The sequence below is a fragment of the Athene noctua genome, chromosome 13, assembly GCF_965140245.1.
Source record: "Athene noctua chromosome 13, bAthNoc1.hap1.1, whole genome shotgun sequence".
Lineage (NCBI taxonomy): Eukaryota > Metazoa > Chordata > Aves > Strigiformes > Strigidae > Athene > Athene noctua.
In genome coordinates, this window is record NC_134049.1 from 20,269,516 (window position 1) to 20,296,902 (window position 27,387).

The 27,387-nt window shown below is 37.0% G+C and overlaps 1 protein-coding gene across 6 annotated transcripts; it reads right to left on the reverse strand.

Moving 5' to 3' along the window:
• NRG4 (neuregulin 4) lies at window positions 1-27,307 on the reverse strand. 6 transcript variants are annotated; one of them, XM_074917529.1, is made up of 8 exons: window positions 27,117-27,203; window positions 26,762-26,905; window positions 22,327-22,390; window positions 21,248-21,313; window positions 17,136-17,229; window positions 9,176-9,325; window positions 4,641-4,720; window positions 1-4,572 (listed from the first exon to the last, which is right to left on the reverse strand). In XM_074917529.1, exons 4-8 carry the CDS (start codon window positions 21,255-21,257, stop codon window positions 4,538-4,540), a joined length of 369 nt encoding a protein of 122 aa, XP_074773630.1. In that variant the 5' UTR covers window positions 21,258-21,313; window positions 22,327-22,390; window positions 26,762-26,905; window positions 27,117-27,203; the 3' UTR covers window positions 1-4,537. The 6 variants fall into 6 exon arrangements, with proteins under 6 accessions (XP_074773630.1, XP_074773632.1, XP_074773631.1 ...); XM_074917531.1 differs by lacking the exons at window positions 22,327-22,390; window positions 27,117-27,203 and adding an exon at window positions 27,251-27,307; XM_074917530.1 differs by lacking the exon at window positions 22,327-22,390 and having other exon boundaries at window positions 27,180-27,203.
• Window positions 27,308-27,387: the final 80 nt, after the last annotated feature.

Genomic DNA, 27,387 nt, shown 5'->3' on the forward strand with positions numbered 1-27,387 from the left:
TAATTTGAAAACAGTCTCTTTTAATGTACACTGGAAAAGAACGTTTAAATGTTACACAAACTGACACAGAGGTGAATTTAGAATGTTAGAAATTGGCGGTAGTTTTAATTTGGGGGATGAAAACAGCAATGTCTCCTTATTTCAGGTTCTACAGCTGCAGGTTCTGTTTACACACCCTTAGGTAGCTATAGAGATAATTCCTGGTGAAAGGTTTTGTGGACTATCAGTCTCAAACGTGGAACTGAGTGGAAACCTGCCTATCAGTATTCCACAAAATTTGTATTTGGTACTTTGCTATCAAGAAATGGATCTCTCACATTACATACAGATTATGTTGAACAGGTTACAATCACAAGAAAAGCAAGAACGGACTATGGATAAACACAAGCAGATAATGTTACATACAATAATGAAAAAGGTTTTGTTGGTTTTTTAAACATCTTTAGGCATGCACGTTTGGGTTTTTCTGTTTGCACATTTTCACCCAAAGTGCAGGAAATACTGCAGTGTTTTCTTGACAGAAGCACTTTTTTTCACTAATCTTAACCATGAAAAGCAAATAATTTATGTCTTGATTCTTTTGATTATTCCATATAATCTGAGATATAGGAATATTCCATCTCTTCATTTAAGTATATAAATGTCAACAAAAGGCATTATAACTGGGAGCTACAGTGAACATAGGCATCCTGGTAATCTAAATAACATTGCCAGAGAATCATAACACAATTTAGTTCTATTTTTTTTCCCAAACTTATACAGATATATCTTCATTAATATCCCTGGGTTTGAATATGGTCATAGTACAAGTGAAAACTCTTATCCAAACTAATCCACAGTCGTCTTAGTTTTTACTGGAACTAGCTTGATGTCTGTTAAATCTGAAAGGGTGCTAGATACCAGTGGAACATAATGGAGGGGGTTGGGTTGGGTTGGTTTTTAATGTAGAAGAGTTGGGTGTCCCATGTTAAATCCATAGCCACCTTTGGCTAAAGCTCTCCCTCTCCCTCGGCAGTCCCTTCTAGGGACCTGTCTCCTGATACAGAATTTGCTGGACACGTAACAGGATTTTGTAGCGTTTCAGGTAAGCTCACTGCTTTCCCTTTCTTCCTGGCCTCTGGTCAGTTCAGTAGCTCCGAGCTGGAACACTCACAACAGAAAGCAATGGCACAGACACCATTTCTTTTGTGATAAGTTCTCTCCCCCGTTTCTTCTTTCCATTTTCAAATAACTGAGTCATACTATTGGAACCCCTCTATTGCTCTTCAAAAATATAAGGCCAGGAGGAAAATACTTTTTTTTTTTTAGTGCAGTAAATTGTGAAGGGGTCACACAACATTGAAGGTGCCTTTAAAATGGCAGGCGCTACCAAATGGACTTCCCGTTGGTCAGCCCCCTTAATAGCTAACAATATAAATCAAAAGGCTGTGCAGCCCAGAGAAATCTTGTTTTCTTTGAACAACCATTTCTCCTTCTCCTTTCATTGTACATTGCCCCAGTGCTTGTTTGGGCTACTAATGAAAAAAAAGTTACATGCTTAGTAACACATAAGCAACCTTTTACTTAGGTCTATAGAGAGATTTTCTGCTAATGGCTGGCATTTCATTCTGCAAGTGAGCAAAAGGGTTTTGCAACACATTATGAAGATACCTTTACTAAAAGATTCTGGAAGGAAAACATGATCCTCGTTTAAAAGACTTTTTGCAATAACGCTATAATAAATTGTTGTGTAATCATATTAGTGGAGGTTCCTAGGAAACGAGTTTTTTCTGATTTTCTTTCCTCTATAACCTTTCAACTGGTGGAGGGGTAATTTGAAAGACATTAGATCTTATGTTTCATGCAAGCAGGAGTCAAGTAGAGAAGAGAGACCTTACTACTCATCCCTATGTATACATGGAACTCTTCTTTAGACTCCCGTGACTCCAACCACAAGATGTGATCCATTGGAAGCAGTGTTTCGTTAACTTTATTGCTTACAGGACTACTTGGATAATTTTGTAAGCAAGCATTGCTACAGAGTGGTGTATTGTTATATTAAATTATATGTAATGTTGGCTACCCCGTACTTTCTGTGGCATTTGACCACCTTAAAATGAATTTGTAGCCTGATCTCACTTTGACCTGAACATCATATTCACAAAGCTTGTGAACTGAAATAATTAATTTTAGCAGCTGAAATGTTCTCAGATGCAATGGGTTTGAAGCAGTCTGACTCACTAATAGGATTTCCTTCAAAGATAACATTGTTTCATAAATCAACTTGTTTGCATTTAAACATGATTTTGGTTTATTTATCCTCACATTTTGTACACACTGTTTCCCGAATAATGCTAACAGTGAATAACTATTCCATGTCTGTCTAGAAAGCTGAGAAGGTTCTAAGAAGAGTACCACTTCAGTCCATTCATTTCTGACACCTTCCATTAATGTTTCCTTGCTGAATTTCCATTTAAGATGACCACAAGCCATTTCCTTCTTCAATGGCAATAGTATACCAAACTTTAACATTATTAGGTCTGAATGTCTCATGATCAATAACACATGGAAATTATCTAACAGTAGTTGTCTCTGACTAATTTTCACTGAGGCTGTGCAAAGTACTTTAGGTAATACTGATTCTAGTGTAGCTGTCAGTACTGCTACAAAGCTCCTAAACTCTGTATTTAACAGTGGAGTGTCCCTGTGTGATGAAAAATCACTTTGCTCTTTCTTAGCCTTTAAAACAATATCAGCTTCCTTCAGAGTATCTGCTAAAGGTTTGAAGTCCAGAAAATAACATGTAAGATCAGTTAATTTGGGGAGAAAGTGATCTTTTAGTGCTTTATATAACTTCATCTCTGGATCAGGTCCTCTACTTGATTTGGTGCCTTCAGATTCTCCCTTCAGATGCTGAGCTTTAACTTGGACTTCTCTGACATGAGTCCTCAGAAGGTAATGTATTTTTCTGTTTTGTTTTCTAGTAGCTATTACAATACAGTTTTCTCTTCTTACCTTATATGCTGTAACAGCATGTCTTTTCTTCTCTGTTTTCCTGTACTTTTGTCTATGCTGATATAAAATGCACACTATTTTTTCTGACACTACAGCATGTAGTAGACACCAGAGGAATAAAAGCCTATTCAACATTTTCTTTACTCCTATATTTTTATACACCTCCAGATTGTTTATTTCAGAGATAAGAAATCTGTGTTCTGCATTTCCTCTTTCAGTTCCTGAAGTTTTCTCAATTAATTTTCTCCTCAGTACAACCTTATAAATCCCATATAATGAGCTGCTAGGTAATGTGGCATTACGGAAACATCTCTGATTTTTGCTGTTTTCAATCACCAGTGCTAGAAATGAGTTGAAAAGAGAATTGTTCAGTTCACATTTTCTATGCTTGAGTCTAACCAGACTGCCTCTTTGTGTTGTCAAGGCAGAAAGAGAGATGGACCATGTCATTTGGCCTCTCTTTGTCTGAGTAAGAGAATCCTGTAAGGAACCAGACAGTGATATATAATATATTGGTGTGATGAACAAATGGTTATGTGAATAAAACAAATAAATCTCTAGAGAGGGCAGCACTTGGCAGCACAAGACACCTACCTGGATAAAATTTTGTGTCAAGAACGGACGTGATAAGTAAAATTCCTGACTTCTATTACCTGAAATGCCAACTGGAAAATTTAAGGTAAGGTTTAAATCTCCCTCAGTAGTGAGATGTTCAGAAAAAAACAAGACAAAAATAAAACCATCAAAGAAGGTGTCTTGCTTAATATTAGGGATGTATACCAAACAAAGGGTAAATACTCTGCCTAGTAAACTTCTTTTAAACATTACCAATCTCTCTTACTAATATTTTCTTTTAATTTTAATTAAAATCTTGTGCCAGGAAGCTGGTCAATATGCTAGCAGTGGTACCTCATCCTCACATTGTCTTACTATTAATTAAAAAAGAAAAAAGGCAGTATTAGCTGGAGAAAGGTACTTTTTTTCCCCATACATCTGGTAAGTGTATCTGAAACAAGCCAAATTCTGGACATGTATCACAGGTATAAATTTGAAAACTATTGAATCAAGACAGTCCTCAACTCTGGGGCAATCCTGTGGAAAAGGATAATCCTGTCAAAAATTCATAGTATTACCTCATGCTAAAAACCCTGTGATTATCTCATATTCTCTGTGCATTGAAAAAAAAAAGTAATTCACATTTCCCATGCAGTAAAAAAATTCTCATGCTTCTACTTCTGCATTGTTGAAAACAGTAACTTGTCATGAAAAATCTCACAAAATTCAAACATAAATTATAGTGATTATAGTGATTTCTGTATAATTTGATACACCTTTAAAAATACATAGAAACTCTAATAAGTGCAACTGTTTCTCTTTATGTCTTAGTTGCAGTCTTCTCCGACACATAAGTAAGCCTCCTATTTCAGTCTACTTTCTTCTCTCATCTTGCTTACCACATCATCCTCTACAACTATTGTATTCTTAGGGTTGCTCTGCATGTTGTTTTCTCACCATTCTTCCACTCTAATGCTTTACTCTATTATTATTTCTGAAAAATAAACAAAACACAAACACATGCTTTGAATTAAAACTTCCTCCCCTGTCTTCCTTATGGAGCCCAGACATTTAACTTTAAATGTACTCACTGTTGCAGACATTGCTGCTTGTAGTTTCAACCAGGTTGGCACCACACTCTGAAGAGCTTGTCCTTGGAATAGAAGCTTTCCTGACCGTAAGAAACAAAAGACAGACACCAGGGAAGGGAAAAAGGGGAAAACAAACCACACACAGAATGAAAAAAGTTATCTGTGAAAAAGTTATCAGAAAAGAGACAAATCAGTTGAATGATGCTTCCCCTGAAAAAAAGTGACATGGATTTTCTGCAATTACTTTCTAATTAACACTCAACATTTTTGAGAAGCATGTATTTGAGGGAGAAGAAGAGATCAGAGGCAGGAACAACACTCAGAACTACATGGCTTCTCTCCTGAAGTTAAAGTTTGTTTGATTTCTCAGGTCTTTATTTAAGCAATTAGTAGATATCACAAAATTTAAATTATCATTAACTCTGTTAGCATTTGGAAGTGAAATATCAATAATGTGGTATTTTCCACACTTTCTTGAGGAACAGATCTTTTAAATAGAGCTGACCTCTTTCCCTTTCTTTTAATAGTAAATTAGGCATCTGCTCTCCTGAGAAGAGTTATGAGCTATTCTTCTTTCTGTCCAGTTTGTGTCCCGTGGTGATATAACTCCTCCACAAAATCTGTTGTCTTGGACAGCTTAAATGGCTTTATTCCTAGACCCTGTTGTTTTGGCTGGCTGAGTTCCTGTGCATCCTTATACACTTACCTTACAGGTAAACTGACATCTCAACATGGACTTATAAAAAAAGTACAGAAATCAACTGCAGATTTATTTTAGTTTTCCCTCAGGTTTTATCTGATCCTCTAAGATGTGTGCGTGGCATTCAGGCCTCTATTGTTTTTAAATAAAAGCTGGCTTATGTGGAATCTATACTAATCAGCTAACTTTTTTATTCTTCTTCCAGTAACCCTTGTACCGTGTTTCTGAAGAAAGGCAGCCAGATGGACCTGTACTGATAGGTGAATTGCTTGTAGCAAAACAGGCCATTTGCTACCTCAGTAACAATGTAATGGTAAGGATTTTTGCATATGTTCCTGTTTTCCCCAGGTCAAAATGACAGGCTTTATCAGTACCATTTTTTGGCGGGGGGTGTGTGTGTTTGTTTCAAGATAGAGAGCGGCTGGATCTGGCTTTGCTTTACCTCCATGCACTCTGCTCTGCTAACATGTTATGCAGCTCCTGGGCCTAAAGCTGCACAATCCAAGACAGTTTTTCAGTGCTAAATAGCAAATAGCTCTCATGAAATAAGTCCTGGTTTTAAAGATACAGATATATAGATATAGATATATATATGGATAAGTTTTACATTCACAGTGTAAATATTTTACTGTCTTTGCTAAAGTACAATTCTTGGCATGATGCCATATCTTCTAGTGAATCCCAATAGTTAGAAATAGCAATAGTTTTATGTGCTGAGCTTTTACAGGAATGTAGCAAACAGAACTGAGCATGCTCTTTAAAGATCAGGATTCCTCCTTTGACAGAGAAGCGATGTTTATCGCCTATGAAACAAGCTATTTCTGGAGAAAACTTGATAAAGTAACAGGGAGCTGATGTACTGAACTGGTTTTACACTATTTTTGGGTGTAGACAGTACTGGTTTTTATGGATTCCTACTACATGATATAAAATTGTTTTACAACTCATCCTTGAGGACACATAAAAGCATAGTCTTTTTTTGCAACAACGTTCCCCATCATTTTTTCAGGAATTAAAGCTACTCACTTTACTCCCTAAATAATAATATATTATCAGCCTGAGCCTCACTAAGCTAACTCACTACAGTAGCCTTTTCTTCAGCAGGTTCCAGCAACAGTGGGAGGTTTAACCCCAGCCTACTGTGCATCTTTTCCAGTTTTAAGTTGCTTTTGTTCATCACCAGTCCTTGACCACTTCTCCCGCTTACTTTCACTGTTACTTATAATTTGGTTTTATAAGCAAAGCAATGAAATCCTTTCTCTCCATCCTTGTATCCTGAATGGATTTACTTGTAGGAGCCTGAAATGCACTTGCACATGCCTGGTCCTGAAATCTGCCCCAAGCAGCCTGAAAGGAAGAAAACCTGGAAAGGAAGAGGGGGTACAAGTGATGACAGGGACAAGAAAATAGGGCACTGATTTCCTACATTCTAAAAGATTTGATGTATATTTTTAGGGATTTTTTTCTGTATTCAAAATTGCAGTTAATAACTACTCTTCTGCATCCCTCCAGATTGCATTGCTGTTTATACTAAAACCACACTAGAATCCTCTGGTGAAAGAGCCACAGAAATGCTTACTACCACACAATGTGGGGGAAAAAAACTGCTTTCTGCTTCTGGATCAAACGTATTTGTTTAATAAGGTGTAATAGTGAAAACTTGACAGCACAATATTTCTCTTAAAATTTGAAATTTAGTAAGTCTTGTCAAGAGGACAAGTCAGGGATGATGCAAACTCTCAGCTAACCCTTACAAGCCCCTCCCTCTTCCAGAATGTTATGATACAAGTTGTAGATCACATCTGGGAAAAAAAATATTAAAGACAGCTGCTTGCAATAATCCTTGTTTATGCAGCTGAAAAGAGGGGAGTAGATTAAAGTATCCACTTGAGACTCCTCTTATATGTTGGTCACTTCAGTCAAGAGATAAGGACTTTTAAATGTGAAGTGTTTCTTTTATAGATGACTTCTCTAGCAGATGATTGTGCTACATCAGCCTCTGAAACGCAAAGGTACGACAAGACAATTTTTAGCCAGTTACATTCTTTAGTATAAAGAAGTTGATCATGCTTTTATGAGATTTCCCAAGCTAGTCTGGTATGTAAGATAGGTTCAAGGGCAACTATGTTAAGACTGAGTTGCTGCCCTTGTTATCTTTCTAATAAAGATGCCCTACTACTTGTTCTGCCAGTTAGGTAAAGTTCAAGTAAATTCATTTCCTATATAGAAACAGAGTAGTTGAGGTTCATCTTCCAGCTGTCTAATAAAATATTTGCACAGACCTGTCACTGCTGTTGTTCTAAGCTTCTGTACTTTGCAATGCAGGACTCTGACCAGAGAACTCATTAGGTTGTGTCTCCAGCTTTTTCCTAATTTTACTGTATGCAAGGGGAAGGGGATCTTTTAACTGATTACTCTGAATTCTCTGCTCTCTGAAGACTTTTTTTTCTCAGAAACAAGCTTTGCTTCTAAAGAAATACTCTCTGTACCTCTGTGAGACTTGAATGAATTTTTCTTCAGTTAGGTAAAGCTGTATTTCAATTCTAATAACTTCATAGTAATCTGCAAATGTTCTTTAGTGAACAACTGCTGTGACATTCCACTGCTAAAACAGGATTACTTTAACTAAAATTACTAAAGTGGGGGGTATACTCTGCAAGTTTTTTTTATATAAAACTCTGTTTTAGCAAATACTCTCTATCTCTTCTAAATATATTCAGCTATGGGAAAAACTGGCATTCAGTGGGTTTCCATGACAGCAGCTGAGGTAAAACTAGACCAGCTATTCCAAAGGTCGCTCATTGAAAGGCACTGATCAGAGAGGTTGATTTGGCAATGTGATTATGGAGAGCAAAGAACAGAATTGCAAGAACCTTAGGGTATCATACCCAAGGAGAAACGCAGCATAGGAGAAGGAGGAAGAGGCTGCAAGTCTGTGACGGCTAAGAATTACAGGGGCTAGTCAGCTGACTCATAAAGGCATAAATACATATTAACAGTCTATAACAAAAGGAGCTCTTACAGAAAGTGCTATACTCTAAAAGCAAGAGGGGACATGGGAGGTTGACTTGCATACATAAATGCAGAGAGTAAGTTCGTTTGGGTTTGGTATAAATGTACTGATAAACTGTACTAATATATGTACAGCATCAAACAGTTGACTTAATCCCAGTAATTGCTTATGTGTTTTCATTTGAAGTCCTAATATGCCTAAAATGCTACTAAAACCAAACCTGCAGCACTTGCTCTCTAGCACTGACATTTTCATGATACTCAAACATGGATCATCCTGGATGAATGAGTTAGCCCTCTGATTTATTCTAGAAGTTGATTAATTAACATCTTCCTGGGATTATTCTTGAATTTGATTCTTTCCTTAGTTTTCCTTTTTAAACCAGGAGCTGCAAAGGAATTGAGAGCTACTGGCACCCATTGGTTTGGCTGCCAGTTCAATGCAGTGGAACAGTTGATCCCTAAGCACTTTATTAATTTGCTTCTATTTCTCAATCTTTGGACAACAAGGGTTGATTAATGTTTTAAAATGTTAGCACTAGCTCCAGGTAGACTGTACAATCTCTTAGAAATGGGTGTACTACACATATTTTTTACAAAGCAACTATAAGTAATAGCTTAGAAAAGACACTGAGAAAACTACAAGCCAGGAAGTAAAATAGTACAAGCCACAAGTTGAGACATCCACATTAATTATGCTGAATAACCATACAAACCTTATGGATAATTCATTACATACTTTTACATTCAAATAATTAGTACATGATTACCAGAAGAAATTTCTACTTGATTAAATAGCTTCAGCACTCTGAAGCACTTTTACCTGCAAAGGAAGTAGAATACTCCAATTACAAGAACTCCTAGAAGAAGAAGTGAAGCCAAGAAAGCTGCAAACAGGTCACCTTTTGTTTGGGACTTGATGCTGGGCAGCAAAACTTCCTCACAACGGGCTCCTGTGTAATTCTCAATACACCTGGGAAACCAATTTTTATTCGGATTAGATGGTAACTTGTCATCTAATAAGAAAAGCACAAAGGCTTCTTTTGGTCTTAAGTGGGGAGAGAAGTTGTTATGACATAACTCAAGCTTTATGTTTGCTTCACAGCAAGTTTTCTTACGGAATTTCCACTCGCCTTGTATTTCTGGAACAAAGGGAACTGGGCATGTTGGGCATCAAGTTTACATTCTGATCCATACTGCTTTAATATATTAAAACATATATTTCTTAACAGATGAAATGGATTAGCAATAGACTTCACAATGGTGTACTCTGCAGTTAAATCTGCCTCCTCCACTGGCAGATTTAATGAATTAAATCCACCTCTTTAGTGTTAACTCTGTCATCCTACTGGTTCCCACAAAATAGTCATGATTTCTTTTTCCACTTTCATGTAACCTTCTAGCTTTCTTTGTTGAAGAGATAATACTGTCAGCTAAGTAGATCAAGGAAACAGGAATTTATTGAGGCACACTAAAGCTTAAATTGCAAAAGTAGGTTATGCAGTGTAATAATTTGTGGTGAATGACCCTCTCGGAGAGATCTAGATATAAAGTCTTCTCTACTATGCTTATTTTATGTACTGAGCTTCTGAAAACTTCTGAAGAAAGGATTAAAATAATTTATTAGAAATAAATAAAATTAATGGCTTAGTAATTCATATTGAGTCAAAAATAGGTTGAAGCTAAACTAATCTTCCTTTGTTCTATATTTTGCACTTATTCTGCTAAATTTTCTTAAGGAATTTATTGCATTACAGAAAATGGAAAGCACTTCATTCAATAACTACGTTCTGCATGTATCTTTTATGTATGTAAATTTGCTTCTCTATATTTGTATTACTAAAGATCTTGCTCCTTCTTGCTATTTCTGGCACTGAAGTCATAATAATCTGTGACATAAGCAATTTCAGGCTCCAGCTGAGAAAAATGGGCTGAACTCCGTAACATACTTGAAGTTCTCAACTGCCATTGGCAGCTGCAAGGTATAATTTCAGATGAGGGATAAGAAGGCGGAGTGGGGAGGAACTGCCAAAAAAGAAAGATGTCTAGCATATCTAAATAAGACAAATGGATCACTGTGAGCATACCAACATGCATGCTTGATGTGAGTCCCAGCACTGCTTTCTGTAGATTATGGACCACTATTTCAGTACTACTGGTCTAAACCACTGCACAAGGAATTACTACCATTTCTTTTAATTCTTTGCCTTTGGAAATAGAAGATTTAGACACTAGAAAAACTATCATCATGTATTAAAGCTGTGCAACTGATCAAACAGCCACCATTTACTAGGGACAATATGAGACTTTTCAAAGTTACTATGTTTGACTGCTGGGAGAAGGAAGGGTAGGCAGACTGCTCTGATTGCTTGAGATAATGTTCCAGATATTTACTGTAAGTATAGTGGTATTTCAGTCGCCTATTTCTGAAATACTGTAGAATACTTTTAAGAATAGAAGTGTCATTTGAGTGGGGCATTGTTCTCTAGCAAGTGAAAGAGAAATGCTTTGGAGAGCTGAATAGAATAACAGGGATAGAAAATGGAATATAAAATTCATAGAAGTATTCTTGAATACCAATGAAAACCAGAAGGCTAAAATGATACAGGAAGAAAAAATAAATAGGGTTTGGCATCAAATTAATTTTGTGGAAAAGTTCTAGAGAATGAGTGTAAAGGGAGTAAGTCAGTAGCCTAAAGAGAAAAATTAAGCAGGAGGAAGAAAAAACAGTCCTTCTAGCTGAAGAGAACTGCACATAAAATTAAGTAAAAGGCTTGGGTTAGAGAACCGTTGTGATACAGTAGAGTTGGCACGAACAGTGCGTGGAAGCCATATTTGTGTTCTGCGAAAGACCATGGAAAAAAAATTGGGAATGTGATGACAGTGCAGCAAAAAGGTCACTGAGATTGTAGCCAATTTCTACTAAACAGGACCAGATGCTTCAAGTAGTCACAAGTCTTCAAGAGGGAAAGGAGCCAGAAGGCCTAAAACTGTAAGGGGAAAACTCGCCAGTATGAATCCAAGGTTATAGCAAAGGGAAAAAGACCCACACTTAAAAGCACGTACAAAATTTAAACATCCTGTATGTTGAACCTATTAACTCTTCCTGGATGTAACAAACCAAATTTTAGAATCATGTTTTCCGTGACTTGCCAGTTTGATAGTATCTGTTTAACTGTGTGCAACGGATTAGGAATTACAAAGCTGCCCATGTACTTTCTCTAGACTGACCTGTTGACACACTTGTTGAAAGTGATTCCATGCTATGTAGAAAATACTGTTGTATAACCTAAAAATGATGGAGGTGTTCATAGAAACAGGAAAATTGAGGTGAGGTATCTCAATTTAAATAAAAAAAATCATAGCTAATGTCACCCTAGCAACAGGCTCTGTTACAGTTAGGGCATTTCTAAAATCCAGATGTTAAACTATTGGCTTGCACAAGCTTTTATCATTAATTTTTCATCAGTGCTGATGTACAAACAGGTAAAGGACTATGTTAAATACAGAAGCAACTGATGTTATAAGGCAACCAAGAGAGGGAAATGTTTCTACTGTAAGTCCTTTCCTAAAATTGGTGGGGAAGAAGCTAAGCAGACTTCAGTAATTAGCAGTGGAACTCACTCAGATCTGCTTACCCTTTGCATTAGCAGAGCTCTAATAATTTCAGTGGAGTTACATACACAGTGACTGCAAGCAAGACAGAAAAGGAGTCTCTAAATAGCATGCGGGCTATGAACATAATCCAGACTGATGGTATCTACATAGTGTCTCCTAGAGGTAGTCAGTTTTATAGAGACAGACCTTACACAGTCCTACACACATCCTTAAAAGTTAGTAGCAACTCGTAGTTTATCTTGTTTATAATGAATGCCTAAAAGTAGAGTACAAGTTAAGCATGATGCACTTGCAATTGTTAATATGTAGGCAACTGTGCTTCTGCACTTGAATGAGTGAGTGCAAAAGACAGATAAGCCTGCTTCTAGGCTATAGTAAGAGGGAGTTGCTCCAAGTCTTGTGGTCATTAGGCCAGGTGTTGCTATTGCACATCATCTGCATGCTATTATCCTGCTGTCTCAGCATATGCTGTCTGTTGGCTTTGAATGGTTGCACTATGTAGCATTCCAAAGTTGATTTTTGAAATGCAAAAAAGGTCTTTCCTTCTCTAAGAAATTAGAATTTCTAGTTCAATCAGAGTTGAAGGACAACAGCCTTCAAATGTCTGAGGAAAAGCTGTGAGACTCGAAACTCCCATTTTCAGATAGCATCCAGATTTCAGCTTTCCTAGGTGCCTGCACAAGCACGCATACACGCCCACGCCTCTTGTCAGATGAGATGAGCCAGCCTTAACTGTTGTATACAAACTTACTATAGGAGCTGTACTGGAGACAAAACCCTAACATAATGTATGTTAAGAAATACAAATAAAAAAATCCACAGAATGTTCCAACATAGGCTGTTAACCAAACCTACCCATATCAGCATCAACACAAGGTAGAAGGAAACAGACCGCATTGGATAAGATGTCAGGAGATGACCAGCAGGTCTGCAATTATATTGATCCTTTGTAATCTAATTTGTAACTAAAATATAAGCATAATACCCCTCCAGTAACACAAGGCATTACTGCTGTCTTGTTTGCAGATGCAGCTCATGAGACAGCGCAAGTCTGATTTAGGTAAGAAGGTAAGGTTTCTTTCTCTTCCAGACTCTAAGGTGGGCATCATAAGCAAGGATCTGACAGACTTTAAAGATGGAAGTAGGATTTGAGTCAAATATGTACACAGACTCCCATTGTTTAGTAGTATACTGTAAGAGTCTTGACTTCAGTTTTCGTTTAGTCTTCCTTTAGGAAAAACCTGGGTGCTTCTTGGTATAAAAATTACTTGCATGTAATAAAAAGCAAGCTCTAAGCAGAAAAAGACAGCTGAAAAATTATCTGCTTGTCAATGCAATTCAGACTACATGGCTGATAGCTTCAAAATCACCATAATCTTCAGTCTGTAGCAGGCTCCCAAAAATTGTCCTAATCCATACACAAAGGCATCTAGTAAGTATGAAAAAGAATTTAAAGCCAAAGTGAATAAGCAATGGCAAAGTTAACTGGCAGCCCTAAGCAGGCTTTTTTAAAAGTTTTGTGTTCAGAGGAGTTTCAAAACTGTTACTCTGAGCTGTATTCATATACATAGTAAAGTAAAATTCATGCTGCTACCGTAAAGAAGTTGAAAGAATGGGTTATTTTCCCCTAGAACTCCCTTAGCTATGTGTTTATATGGCAAGCTTTACCATACCTTGCACTGATACTAATTCTCATCACTAATACTTATCAAGCATATAAGATAATGTTGCACGTCCCATTAAATCTTAATTGATTTTGGGGGGCTATATTTTTGGTTTGTATTTTAACTTTTGTTCCTGCCTTTCAAGCTAAAATCAGAATTGAAAAATACTAGTTGGCTGCTTTCTTTTCAGAAGAGCCTTGAGTATGCCAAAGTATAGTTTTAGAGGCAGAGAAAGAAGACAAGCCCGGATGAGTGGGAAGCCCTTCACTGGCAACTTGCAGTGTGTATATTCTGAAGGCTTACAGCACAGCAAGTATTTCACTCGTGGGATGTTTGAAAAAGGTAATGAAAAGACCCATCTCCGATAGAGAGCCAGACAAAGGTGGGGTATACACAAAGTGGCAGAAGGAATTTGCACAGGATTTACTGGATTAGTATAGGAAAGGTGGAGGAGAGATTGGATTAGGGTTGAAGCAAAGGAAGGGGAAAGTAGAGATATCCTTTAACCATACACTGGAGTTTCAGGGAGGAGATTTCCAAGGTCTGCCTCTGTCCCTTGCAGTACTTAGCCCGAATGCACTGCCCTCTGTAGAAAACGATCCCTTCCTCAAAAGGAGAGCATTCACTATTAATTTCTGTGTGTACTGCCCTCAGAAGCAGAGGAGCTGTGTTTGTGTGGTTGTATACCATCTGTATTTTGTCTGACATAAAGAAGACTCTCAGAAATCTGCCATGTGTAGGACAAAATGGAAGTACCAGAGCTTCCCCTCAGACAACAAAATCTTCACTTAATTCTGCACTGTGTTAATTAATGATTATGGGACAGCTGTGCATCAGGTGCTGAGGCAAACAGCTTTCAGCCTCATAATACACCTGAGGCAGCTGCTTTTCCATCCTTCTACATTCTGCTGCGTGTTTATTTAGTACATTTGAGCATTCCTAGGTTTGAAGCTCATCTTGTTTATGATGACAGGTGCGCCTTTGGCTGCTGAGAACAGTAACTCATTGTTAGGAAAGGAATGAGGGAAAATGGCAGCTGAGCAACTTCATGTTTTAACACACATCAGCTGTATTTAAAATGTGCTAATGTTGCACAGGGAAGGGGGGGGGTGTCAACTAATGTTTTGTTTCTATTAAATCTCTACCTTGCATATATACCCATTTCTGAATGGTAAAAATAACTGAAATTCCAAGAGTAAATAGTGGCTCTTAATTTGTTACCATGCTACAAAATACGTATTTGTAAAGAATTATGCAATTTTCCTAGTTACATTGTGAAATTACGTCTAATGATGTTGCATCAGGTACTCTGCACTAACTTTGCACACTTTAGCACAACACATTTGTGTAAATAAGTAGCATGTCAAGGCAAATGTGTTTTAAGGTATTCTTACAGTTTGTTCCTGCTCCATTTCCCCCTTTTAATCAATGCTGTGTAGTGACCATTCAGTCTTTGATTCTAAAACTGATTTTTCTGTTGGTGGGAGGTGATCATTTGAGAACACTTGGAAGATTTAGGTGGGATTTGGCAGAAACCTGCATCAAAGAAACTTTGCGCAACTGTGTGATGATGCCAGTCTTGAAGCACCAAATATTTTCCTGAATTCTGCTGAATAGTGATGCATTTTTTTCTGTTGTTTCTATTCGCATCACCGCTGATTACTAAGATATCTGTGTGTAAACAAAACCTTTCTCATCTATAATTAGCCTTCTCTGACTGATTAAAGAACATGCTTAGAATGAGGACATGCTTAAATAGAATGCTGCTATTTAAACCATATAACTTCATAATCAACCACTAGATACAGAAGAAAAATACTTGATAATTTAAATGCAATAAGATTGCCTGCATATAACAAAAATGCTCTTAAAATGTTACTTTTCTGCTTCAGCAGATTATAAAATCCTCTAGTACCTGAATTACAAATTACTTCATTTGGAGCCCTTTTAAAGTGGAAATTATCTACGCTGACTAGTTTGTGCTCCTGAAGAATGAATTGTTCTGAGTATTTGTTACTTTATATTTACAGTTATTGCATCAAATACACCTTCCTCATTACATAGTCTAGCAATAGTTGAGAGGGTGCTTCGAAATTGTGTAACTGATACTGTTCAGTCTCACCGTTCTTTTTTCATTTAAGTATTTTAGTATCAATAATATGGGATTCCTTCTAGAGGAAAAATGCATATTTCAACATGTTTTACTTTTTGTGTGTGTAGTATTCATTTTACATTGCATAAGCTTGCAAGGTTTAGCAGTTAGAATAAATCATCATCATACAGCGCTTCTGAGCTTTATCCTCACTTATGGATCTGATTCATTGTATGACATTGGACAATATGCTTAATGACAGTGATATGCTGTCCATGTTTTTCAGTGAGCATTTACCACAAAATTGCCTCTTCTCTCTTCATCTACTAGATGAGTTTCAATGTTTAAATTGAACTGTCCCAAACAAAAGAAATAAATAAACTTTAATTAGGCATCTTAGAAATTACTGTTTCCTTCTTCAACTGTTTCATCCAGTTATCATTAGTTATAGCTCAAGACTGAAGAGGGAGCAGAAGTTGCCACAGAATTAAAAAAAGGTAATGCCCTTAAGTGTATGTAATATGTGTCTGAATGCCTATTATTATGTTAAGTAAACCCATTAAATTAGCCATAATGTATTTTGATGAACAATAACTCAGAATTAGTAAATGCAGAACCATGATGAATTAGAATTTAATTTAGCATCTTCTCATGTCTTGGTAAATGAGAAAATAAAAGGATAGGGTGGTATTTATGCAGAAAACATCCCCATGCAAAAATAGGAATTGCTGCTTTTTCACTGTGCTTCATGGGTGTCAAAAAGAAGAATGATCCTATAAACAAATGGTGTAAGAAGTATCTATATTTGCTGCCTTGATGTTTCTTTATCAAGTGGTCTTTGGCTGTCATTGTAAAGTTTCCCTTTGAGTATTCAGTGAGATTCAGAGAACATAGTAAGTCTTGAATTACATTCTTTTTTTCCCCCTTAAAAGATTATATTCCATTTTGAGCCTCCTCATTTTGTTCGGGTCAGGCCATTTTGTTATGAGAATTTTTGCAATATAATTCATCTGGAAGAAAAACTGGAAATGTACTTTGTGTTTCTGAATGCCTTTCCTAGAGTCTATATTCCAAGAGGCAAAGGGTATTTTGTTCCTTTCTGTATTGTAATGAGGGGAGGAAATATGGCTCTAAATATAGATATCATCCTGAATGCATATGTAACAGTACTGTTTCACCTGTCAAACAATTATACACCAAGTATAGCTGTTTATTTTTCTCATATTGTCATGTCTCTGCAAGCTAGATAAGTAATCTGAGCATGAATTACTGAATGAGGAACAGCCATAGGTAATAGGTACTTTCTTTTATATAACATTTTAACAGTAATTTCTTAAGGAAGCAAAATGGAGAAATAGTCTGTAGACAGCTACTGTCCAATACTTAAAACAAACTTTAGTTTCACTGACCTGCAGAATGGACTGGATACAGTAGGAATCATATAACAAATCCCTCCATTTAGACAAAAAGATCCGTAAGTGGTGCCACAGAGTTCTTCATGATCTTAAAAATAGGACCAAAACAAACACACAGAAAAATAGACACTTATGTGTTTTTATCAATAAAAGGGTATCTTAGGTATACTTTTGGGGAGTGGCTTCCTTAAAAAAAAAAACCCACAACAATAACAAAAAACAAAACCCAGACCACCAAAACAAACCATCACACACAAACAAAACCACTCTATGAACAATAAGGTATCGGTGTTGCCTTCCAGGCCAGCAACGTACAGCACTATCTATCTTGCAGAATTGTTTCATGTAACAATATGCAAAAAGATCACAAATTTATCACCATATCGGACATGAAGCACCTAAATTATATGAATAAATGCAAAATTTCTCTTGCAGTGAGAGGAACTTACTTCATTTGCCTTTCGTGACCACAAACTGTACTGAGTACAGTGATTCACGTGGTGACCTATATGAAGTCTGGTTTGTCCTGTTCCAGTGGCTTAACTGGCTTCTGTGAGAGAATCGGAGTCAGTACAGGTAAACCCAGAACAGTGTCAGGTCTGGAGCAGGACATTCTAAGATTGCTCCAGGCTCTGTTAAGAGCTGAATCACAATGCAGTTGGACACCACCAGGTTTTCCCACCCCAATTCTTAACAACCAATAGAGGAGCTAGCCTATGAAGTGTCACTTATGTAGAAGACTGCCTGTTACAATGTCATTTCCACATATCTCAAAAAGGGTAACTCAGTAGGCTTCTTACATGAATTGTTAGTGTGTTAAACACAAGTAGACATTCCACCAAAACCCCAAATACGGTATACTAATGTTGGCACTCATGGCAGCAGTTGTCCATTTTATGATTAAAAGGAATACCTAACTGTACCCTTTCACTCTTTTTGAAAGCAGTTTAAATTTGGAAATTGGACTGCATATATTTATGATACATTTAAGGCATTGGTAACTCATTTTTATATTTTTATATATATTCATATATATTTTTATAATTTCTTTAATCTTATGAAACCACATGATTGCAATCGAAAGAAAAATAGAGCAGTCTCCTGACATCACAAGCGTGAGAATCATGTGTTACCTCACACTTTAGGTGTTGTTTTTGTTGTTACTTCTCCCAGAAGTTCTGAAAATAAGAATTCTGCTGTCTCACTATTTATGTATAGAAGACATGTTCTATACAAAATATAGTGTTGTTTAAGAGGAATCAAGATTTTAATTTTCTTGTTTGTCCTTCAGGAAAAAGAGCTAGGGGTTCCCTTTATTCCTGCAGAAAAAAAGTGAGAAGTGTGGCCATAAGACATTCTACCCTAGAGGAAGCTTCTACAGCTTTGTATATAAAATAAACCTGTCTTTTCTAAGAGATGCAGAAAAGCTTAGCTACTTCTAACTCTGTGCAACAAAAAAACTGTTGCATCCTGTGATACTAGACCATCACTAGTAATTCCACTCTCCCGCCTTTTCATACATTCTTCCATTTCTATGACAATATATTGATGTAGAAGTGTGAGTAAAGTCCTTATATTATTTTAAGACAAAGTCAGTTATACCGCAGAGCTCAACAGGAATTCAGTGTCATGTTCATGTTATCAGAGTGCTAGCATCCAAATGGTAACTGGATCTTTATGCACGTGTGCAGATAAATTAGGGAGCTGGAGGAGGAGGGAGGTAAGTCTGGAAAGATTGTTCATGTTTGACCTTGCTGCATTGGCTCAGGATGTGGCATAACAGAAATGTGTGTTCTGCCCTACCTTGTTATAAGTTAAATGGACATTTCTTTTAACTCTGAAGTGTTCTGTGCTTGACAATGAATTTACTGCAAGCTCACTATTAAAAGACTTAAAATTATTTTGCATAGGTAACAGTATAATTGCAAGAGGAATGAAATGGTAACAGAAAAAAAAAACAAGCAGGTTTTTAAATAAGAACTATAAATTATGATTTTTGTCTGTTCAAACACAACAGTGGAACTTCTGTGACAGTGTAATTAAATTGAAGGCTACATCCTTCTTTAAATGAAGAGAGGGCATTGAATACATGAACAATGGATCAAGATATTTATACAATTGTAAGAATCAAGAGAAAAAAAGCAAAACTCAACTTTGACCTGCTGTCAAATTAAGCATCTTAGGGAGTTAAATGTTGTTGGAAAAGGAGATGATAGAAGGTAGGCCCCACAGAAAAATCCCTTCAGACAGCTTGTGGAAAGCCTTCAAAGAAATTCTCATGAGAATTAATGAGAACTTGTTAACCTCCTTAAAATCATGCCTTATGGTTCTCGTTCTTCATCTTTATGCAGAAATCGGCCTGTCTCACATTGGCATAGTGGTAGAAGAAGAAGAAAACTAAATGCCTGAAGTAATTCAGGTCTCAGAACATTTGGGAGAATGATTCTCTCACTGTTATGGTGTGATCTGTGTATTAAGGACCAGCTCTGCAGCCCAACTAGACATTTTTGTTCTGGCAAAATACCTCAGGCACTCTGTCTTAGGCCTATTAGAGAAAAGTGAGAGAGGTGGAGAGAGAGAACAAAAAGTACCTAAGAAGCCTTCGAAGCCTTTTTGATTGTAATTACAGACAATTTCTCTATAGGCTATTTCCTTCTAGAGCTAGACTTCTTTTCAGTGCTAAGGGAAAAATGATAACCTTAATTTTACCAGTAATGAGATATTTGAAGAAACTTCTCTGTCCATGTAGATCAGGTGCCCCATTTTCCATCCAATTGTGCTTTTTATTTGTTCTATTTTATGTATTAATACTTTGCTACTACTCATTGGAAGTACCAGAGCAATACAGTATCAAGTAGATGACAGAATTATGAAGGAGAATAAAAGACAATTTAGGATGCTCTAACACTAAAAAAATGTTGGTAATTACTAGTAGTACTAGGGTTTGCTACAATACAGAAATATATATTATTGTACTTGATACCCATATACCACTTGTTACTGAAATGCAGTAGTTTGGATCAAATTTGAAAGCTACACCTCTGTACAGACAGGGTAGTATGAAAGCAACAGTTTATCCCTTTAAATTTATAGTGAGTGATGGGAAAGAGCATACTGGCGTAACAGAAGGGGTTCAATACAAGCCAATACCCGATTACATTAGCATTGGTGAATGTGTTATGATTTTTCATGAGGGAAATCAATACATTATATTAATCTAAAAATGCAAACTGTATGCTTTGAAAGTCAAATGTATACTACATTCAGAATACCACAATCAAGATAGAAAAGTTTAACAAGTGATGCGATGATAGGCAATTAAAAAAAAAAAATAATTATCTTTTCAATTAATACAACTGTAGAAACTATCAACATATGTTCTACATTATATATATATACGTATTTTGAGAACATAGCACACAAAAGTTACTTGTAAAAAAAAGTCGGGTTCTGCTGGGAGTGAAGAGGAATGAAACAAGATTGTTCTTTGTAATGCTAGACGCTGAATATTCAAAGCTGGCAGGGGTAATAGCAGCCTCTAAATGCACCGATTCTCAATTATTCTGTTTAAGGATATGCATGAAAACCTGTCCCTAAACTATCTTGTCTGTTTGCATTTAAACTTTTGTAGCCCTGTCCTATCTATTGAAAAGAAAAACAAATAAAGGCTCAACATCACCTTAACCCCCAAAGAACCGAGCCAGCCTTGATAATCCACATGTTGACTCGGCTGTCTTGCCTAATCCAGAGGATAAAATACTACAGACTGTCTAATCCTGACGTCTGCTAAAACAAAAAAAGGGGGAGGAGTGGGAAATGTTGACAGAAGATAAAGGGGCTGATGCATGCTTCCTCACTTATAAGCAACTTTGGACTGTATGCTAATCAATCATGAACTGTGAAATATTAGGATTGGTCAAAGCAAACATCTCCTTAGGGAATTTGTACCACTGACTGGTGATCTCTAGTTTGTTGACTAGGAAGTGATGACAGCCCTACAGAGCAGTTGTGACAATCCCAATGGCAGCTTGTTGAAATCAATGCAAATTTAATGAATTCTAATTATATACGAATACACATCCAAGTAAAGACTTGGAGGAAATTACCTGTTCGCATATTATTCCGACAACAATTTTAATTCTTGGTCAGAGGCTATTCTTCTAAAACGGCACCTAAAGACAAACATGTAAATTTAACATGGCGTTTTTAATCCTAGCAATTTTTATTCCATGAAGAAATAGCTATTGGAATGCATCTTTCAGCGTTGCTGCTAAGACGTTTGTTGCACTTTCACAGTTATATACTGTTATAGTGAATGTGAGTTCCATTAATTCACAGTTAATGGCAAACATTCTAGTCTACTGTCAAGTTCAGTGAACTCCTAAGGGCAGCCTACAGAGTAAAACCAAATTCACACTAAAGCACCTTTAAACAATAAATACTTTTTGCAAACTGCCATGCTTATTCAGAATAGTAATACCTGATGCTTTGAGGCAATCTAAATGTTTTTTTCTGGCTAGCTAATTAAATTGACATTTGTACCTTGAAAGACAGTGCATACAACTGAACCAGTCCTCAGGCCAGGTAAGATTTTGGTGGTAGAATTATTGCATTTCGCAAACAAGAACTTCCAATTTGTAATTTCTCAGAGAGAATGTGTGTGTTTCACTTGAGTGTTTCTCATGTTTGGAAGTTGGGTGAAATTAGTAATATAAGCAGTGAATTTAGCAGAACTCAGTAAGGTCAAGACTTGTACAGTTATTTTTAAAATAGGAATAGAAACTCTCTGTCTGGACAGAAACCAATCTTCACTTGACATTGCTGAAAGGAAACTTATTCTGTAGACATGCCAAGTCTATAACCATCTAACGTTGCTATATTCTTTTTTCCTGTAAGGTATAGTCAAGCTTTACCTTACTAAATAGGTTACTGAACAAGCCTAACATGATAGATCTCATTTTTTACTGTTTGCTCTTTTTTTCTTAATTATACTTTAAAGTGTACATAGAGTAAATATTTAAGCAAACTGTCCTATATTGGAAGAAAGACTCTTTCCCATTAAGTGATCAAATAAAAGAAATTATCAACTTTACCAGAAATAATTGCCTATACTTCAGCTTTTAGTAATAGAAAGGCAACTTTCTGTAGAGGCCCATTTCAAAAGGTATAATGCGTTGGTACTTACTGTATAAGCAGAAAGTTCTGTTTTTCATGGGACCTCAAATGGCTTCTGCAGCTCTTTAAGTGTTCTGTCCATATAAGAAAATCTGAAATGGCAGTTCCCTGTGATACTGGGCTGTAACAGCAAGGTCCCCACCCAAAGGCTGTCCTCTTGGGCTGTCTCACAGATATGCAACTTTGCTTACTTTGTGTACACAACCAAGTACAATTAGCATAGCACGTGGCACAAAGAAACGAACCAACATGATTCACTTCTGAATTAAAATCCTGGTTTTAAAAGAAATAAATCATCCTAGAGATGGTTATTTTTAGTAGTCAAGATTTGGATTCTGTATGTGCTGTTAAAAAGGCTTCAAATTTACATAAAGTGTAATGTGAGTGAGGTTACAACAAAGACAAACACGCATACAGAGGCCAAGTAGAGAATAGGGTAACACCCCGTTTTGCTCACAGAATCACTTGCGTATTCTTCTAGGGTTACCGGTACTACAATTTACTGCTGAATTCAAAACATTCACCTAATGTAGTATAGATAAATTGCATCATAAAAATATAACTGCAGCAGTCAAAAATCTGATTTAAATTTGTATTTTATTGGAGCAAGCAGTCCTTTTTAATTTACTTCACCTTTTTTCAGAATGTTCCACAAAATTGTATAATATCCAATAGCTTTCATAACAGAAAATATAAATAGAATATATAACCTCAATTTCAGACTAGCTCCTTTACCAGATTTAATTAGGATATGGGTCCTCAAACAGACAAAATAACTTGATTTTCCTACTGCGAAAAGGAGATCTCGCATCTCCTTTCCTTCATTGTATTGTCAGTATGCATCTCACTATCGCTCTGGCACTGCTACTGGTGTAGGCTGAACTTTTTCAGGAGATGCTTAAATCCAACGATCTAGCAGAAAATTCCTTGGAGGAAGCTGACAGTTTTCTACTGCATCAGTGTGTTAAACAAATGTGCTACACACTTCATCAGCTGTTTGGACTAGGACTAATTGTTACATGTACTACAAATTGTTTATAAGCTGACTGCAGAGAACAGGACAGTTTGAAGAAGGCTGTGGGGCTAATAGTTTATTTTCAAACTTTGTTGCCTGCAGATTCAAGGAAACAGGGAGTGGCAAAGGAAACGGGTGGAAATACTTCCTAAACAATCCAAGAGGATGTATATGTGTATGCATAATTCTGTTCTTTAATTTCTGATAATAAGTATCACAATTTGGGTCTAAAGATCACTTTCAAAAGAGATATTGCTGACAGCATTCACAGTTGTGGCTTTTTTTTTTTTTTTTAAGACTGAAAAGTAAATCATTAGGTAGTCATGGATTTATAACTAAATGTTTTTCTCTGGGGCGTTCGTTGCACACTGAACAAAAGTTGAAGTATGTATCAATGTCCCAAAAAGAATGATTTGGATTTGGACTCTCTATCTCATTAGAAAAGTAGGCTGATATATTGTAAAGAAAATTAAATGCTATAGCAGAAATTGTTGCTAAACTTGATTCTAAGTTGCTTATATTTATCTGTGAACTGAACTGGTACTAGAGACACAAAAGATCATTTGTGCGCCTACCTAAAACTTTCCAAACTCAATGTCTTCCTTTAAGACACTGCTGTAGACTGTGCTCACAGAAACTAAGAATCCAATTCTATGAATGCTCAAATGTTTTATCTTGCATGCATCTCAGGAGATCATGAAAGACTACTTTGTGTATCAAGTTAAGAGTATTTTAATCTGAAATTTAAAATACAGCCTATTTTGCTCTGTGCCAGCTTGTTGAAAAAACTTCAGTTCAACCCTTTTCCCCACATCTTTGTCATCTAAACTGATATTAACAATACATTGTTTGAAAGTACAGTTCACACATTAAAGTTAGGTCACCTGTGTATACTGATATATACTGATATATTAGTTTAACCTCTTCAATTACTTGAAAGTCCTGGGCATCTTTATTTTCATAGTCTGAATCAGTTAACAAGGGCTTCAGTTTAGGAAAGGATTTAAACCACATGTTTAGAGTTAACCATATCCTAAAACACTAAGTTAAAGCATGGTCAAGTACTTTGCTGAATGAAGCATGAGCTCCGTGTATGAATGTGTCACGCTGAATGCTGCAAATGTGATGGAAATACTATCTGCAGCAGAGAAACCACAGATTAAAGTGAGCCACACAAGAGAATTCATATACCCTTATGCTTCTAGGGCACTAAAACACTAGGGGAAAAAATACAGGTTTCTCTTTTTTGGGAACTCCTAGTGGATTTCTGGGCAAATTGAATGTTTGGACACAAAACTGCAGTGGGTTCAGCTCTTTAGCAAAAGTACATGGTAATATCTGGCCATACTGGAGGCTGGCTGGAACAAGTGTTTCCACCTCATTAGATTTGTCTTTAAATGAACCTGTGTGCTTTACTCTTCATATACTTAAATCAGAATCCTTATTGCCACTTATTTTTCTGTACTTTTAATGGCTAACTACTCTAAGCATGCATGAGATTCAGTATCCCCAGAAGATGATAACTGGAAGTATAATGAGCATCGGCAGATAAAAAGAGAGCACTGAATAATGATTTGGGGTTGGGTTTATGGCTCTTTGCTATTCAGACATTCTTAAAATTAATCTCTGTATAAACTCTCTCCCAAATTAAAGATCATTTCAGTCACATGGCTCTTCCAAATACACATTTTTTGTTCATTTAGATTAAATTGCACCTTACAGCTGTCTTCAAGAATGGGATTTTTTTAAATCCAAAAGAGGTAAAATCTCATTCTGCCCCAATACTGAGCTCAGATATTTGTGTCGTGAAAACACTGAAGGGAAAATATTTTAAAAATTGCACTATCTGCTTAGATGGCTAATTAAACATAAATTTCCTCCTGAGATGTGTCCTTGACATCTATCAAGCTGTTAGTAGTCTACACCTCTTATTTTCTCCAAGAGCCAGGAACTGTCCTGAAGTCTTGGTAAAAGGAGTCTGGTTATTTTCTTATCTAGATGATAACTTCTAATACCCTTACCATATGAAGCTCATAACCGATTTTAGCACAGAAAATCATCAGGCATCAGAAAAAAAACCATCAAACTGCCTGAAACAAATGGAGATCTCAATAAGGAAGAATTCAAGATGAGATAATACAACAAATTTGCATAAGAACATGTGTAACTCTAATTTACACACCAAAAATTTCTTTTAAGATGGGATAGCCACAATGTGAAGGAACTCTAACAAAAGACAGAAAGGAGGGAAGATGCCAAATAGTGCACAAGTCTCAACATGCTTGTGACTGACAGGTGAATTTTTTGAATACTGTTCAAAACTCCATTAGTGTTTTCTGAAATGACAACAAATGACTGAGACCTCTTGTCTTAGGCATACCTACAGGAAAAATTTAGGTTTATATTTTAATTTTACTCACTGAAGTATCTAGGATGAGTTATATCCTAAGCCAGCTGGCAAAACTGTTGTCATGATGTTGAAATCACAATTTAAAACATTACAGTAAATTTAAGGGAAAACTTTCCATTCCTAAAATTTCCTAAGTTATTGCAACCAACTGCAAATTCCCATCTGAAACCCCCAGTTCTACTGTATGAGATATTAATACAAAAGTTGGCAAAGCTACATTTCAGCTGAGGCTTCTGTCAAATGTAACTACTATAGTCATACTACATACTTGTAATTTTGAGATAGAGATTCCAGTCTCGAGCTTGTGGGTGCTTATGTGGGGGAATTAATAAATTTTAGAAGACACTTGCAGTAAAATAATCACTATCAAGATTGGAAAAAGAAACCCGACAATGCTATCCTTTCATTCTGTGTGCTCATTTCTTCTATGATACTTTACTTCCAAATTTCATCCCTAAACTCTCTAAGAATTAATCAACTGAAACGTAATACAACTTAACAGGTTCTCACTGCGTGATTAATTTTATTCATATCTCAGTGGTAGATACAGTGTCCGTCAGAATGTCAGCTCTCAAATGTCAGTAATCTCAGACTCAAAGATCAGAACTCAAAAAATGTGTATTACAAACTGGAATACAAGGAGTTGCGCACATGGGCATTTAATAAAATAGACCAATATCACTTAGATAATTTTGAAATACTAAAAAACATGTATCGTAACAGTTTAGATATTTATGATTACATGGTAGTCATCAAGAAGCTAATGTAACTGGTCTTCATAAAACTGATTTTGATTTTTTTAAGCTAAATATTTATCCAGACAGCAATAGCTGCTGCCAGCGCCAGCTATTCCACAGCAGCTCAGCATTTGGGAGGAAACTGTTAAAACGTGAATTTCAATCTGTTTTTATTTTGTCCATTTAAAAATATGTTTTAAACCTTGGTGGTTTTTTTACTTCTTTTTTTTTTTTAATTTAATTTTGTATTGAGTTAATTTGTTCTGTTTAAACCAGATCTTACCACGCCAAATGGGTATTCTTAACTCTGCTGGTGTAATCTTTCTCAGACATGCACAGGACAATCTGCTGAATCAACGTAATCTCTAATCTGCATCGTGTAATCTTGCAGTTGCTCTCTCCGCACGCGGTTATGTAATCCCGGTGTCTATAAAAACAACACAAAACACAAAACGAACAGGCAGAACTTTAAGAATAACGTTGTGTCAAAGCCGCGGCACGCCTCTCGGGGCGGCCGCCCGACAGCAACCAGCCCCCGCCGCCACCGGGCTGGAGCGGTGCCTCACCCCGGGGCCCCCTCACTCGCTCGCTCGCTCGCTCCCTCACTCACCCCGCGGCCCCGCACCCGCGGCTCCCACCTGCCCGCCCCGTGCCGGGGGTCGGCGATGGCGACACGGCGGCTCCTGCCGCGAGGGACCTACCGGGGGCGGGGGGCTGAGGGGAGCCGCGCCGCCCCGCCCCGCGCCGCCCCGCCCCGCCCCTCGCGCCTCACCTTCCCCAGCCCGTAGTACTCCAGCGCCCGCCGTCCGCCGCCGCTATTGGGTCGGCGGCGCCCACGTGACGCGGGGCGAGCACGCGCGCGCGCCCCCTTTAAACCGCCTCCTCCTCCCCCCGCCGCTCCCGCCAACC

Bases quoted from the DNA above. Each gene is read 5' to 3' on its own strand.
- NRG4 (XM_074917531.1), bottom strand. The intron at 4,721-9,175 runs GTAAAAGTGCTT...TCTTACGGTCAG, and splicing joins GTATTCTACTTCCTTTGCAG to GAAAGCTTCTATTCCAAGGA. The intron at 4,573-4,640 runs GTGAGTACATTT...TTTAATTCAAAG, and splicing joins AAGCAGCAATGTCTGCAACA to CATGTGTTTGTGTTTTGTTT.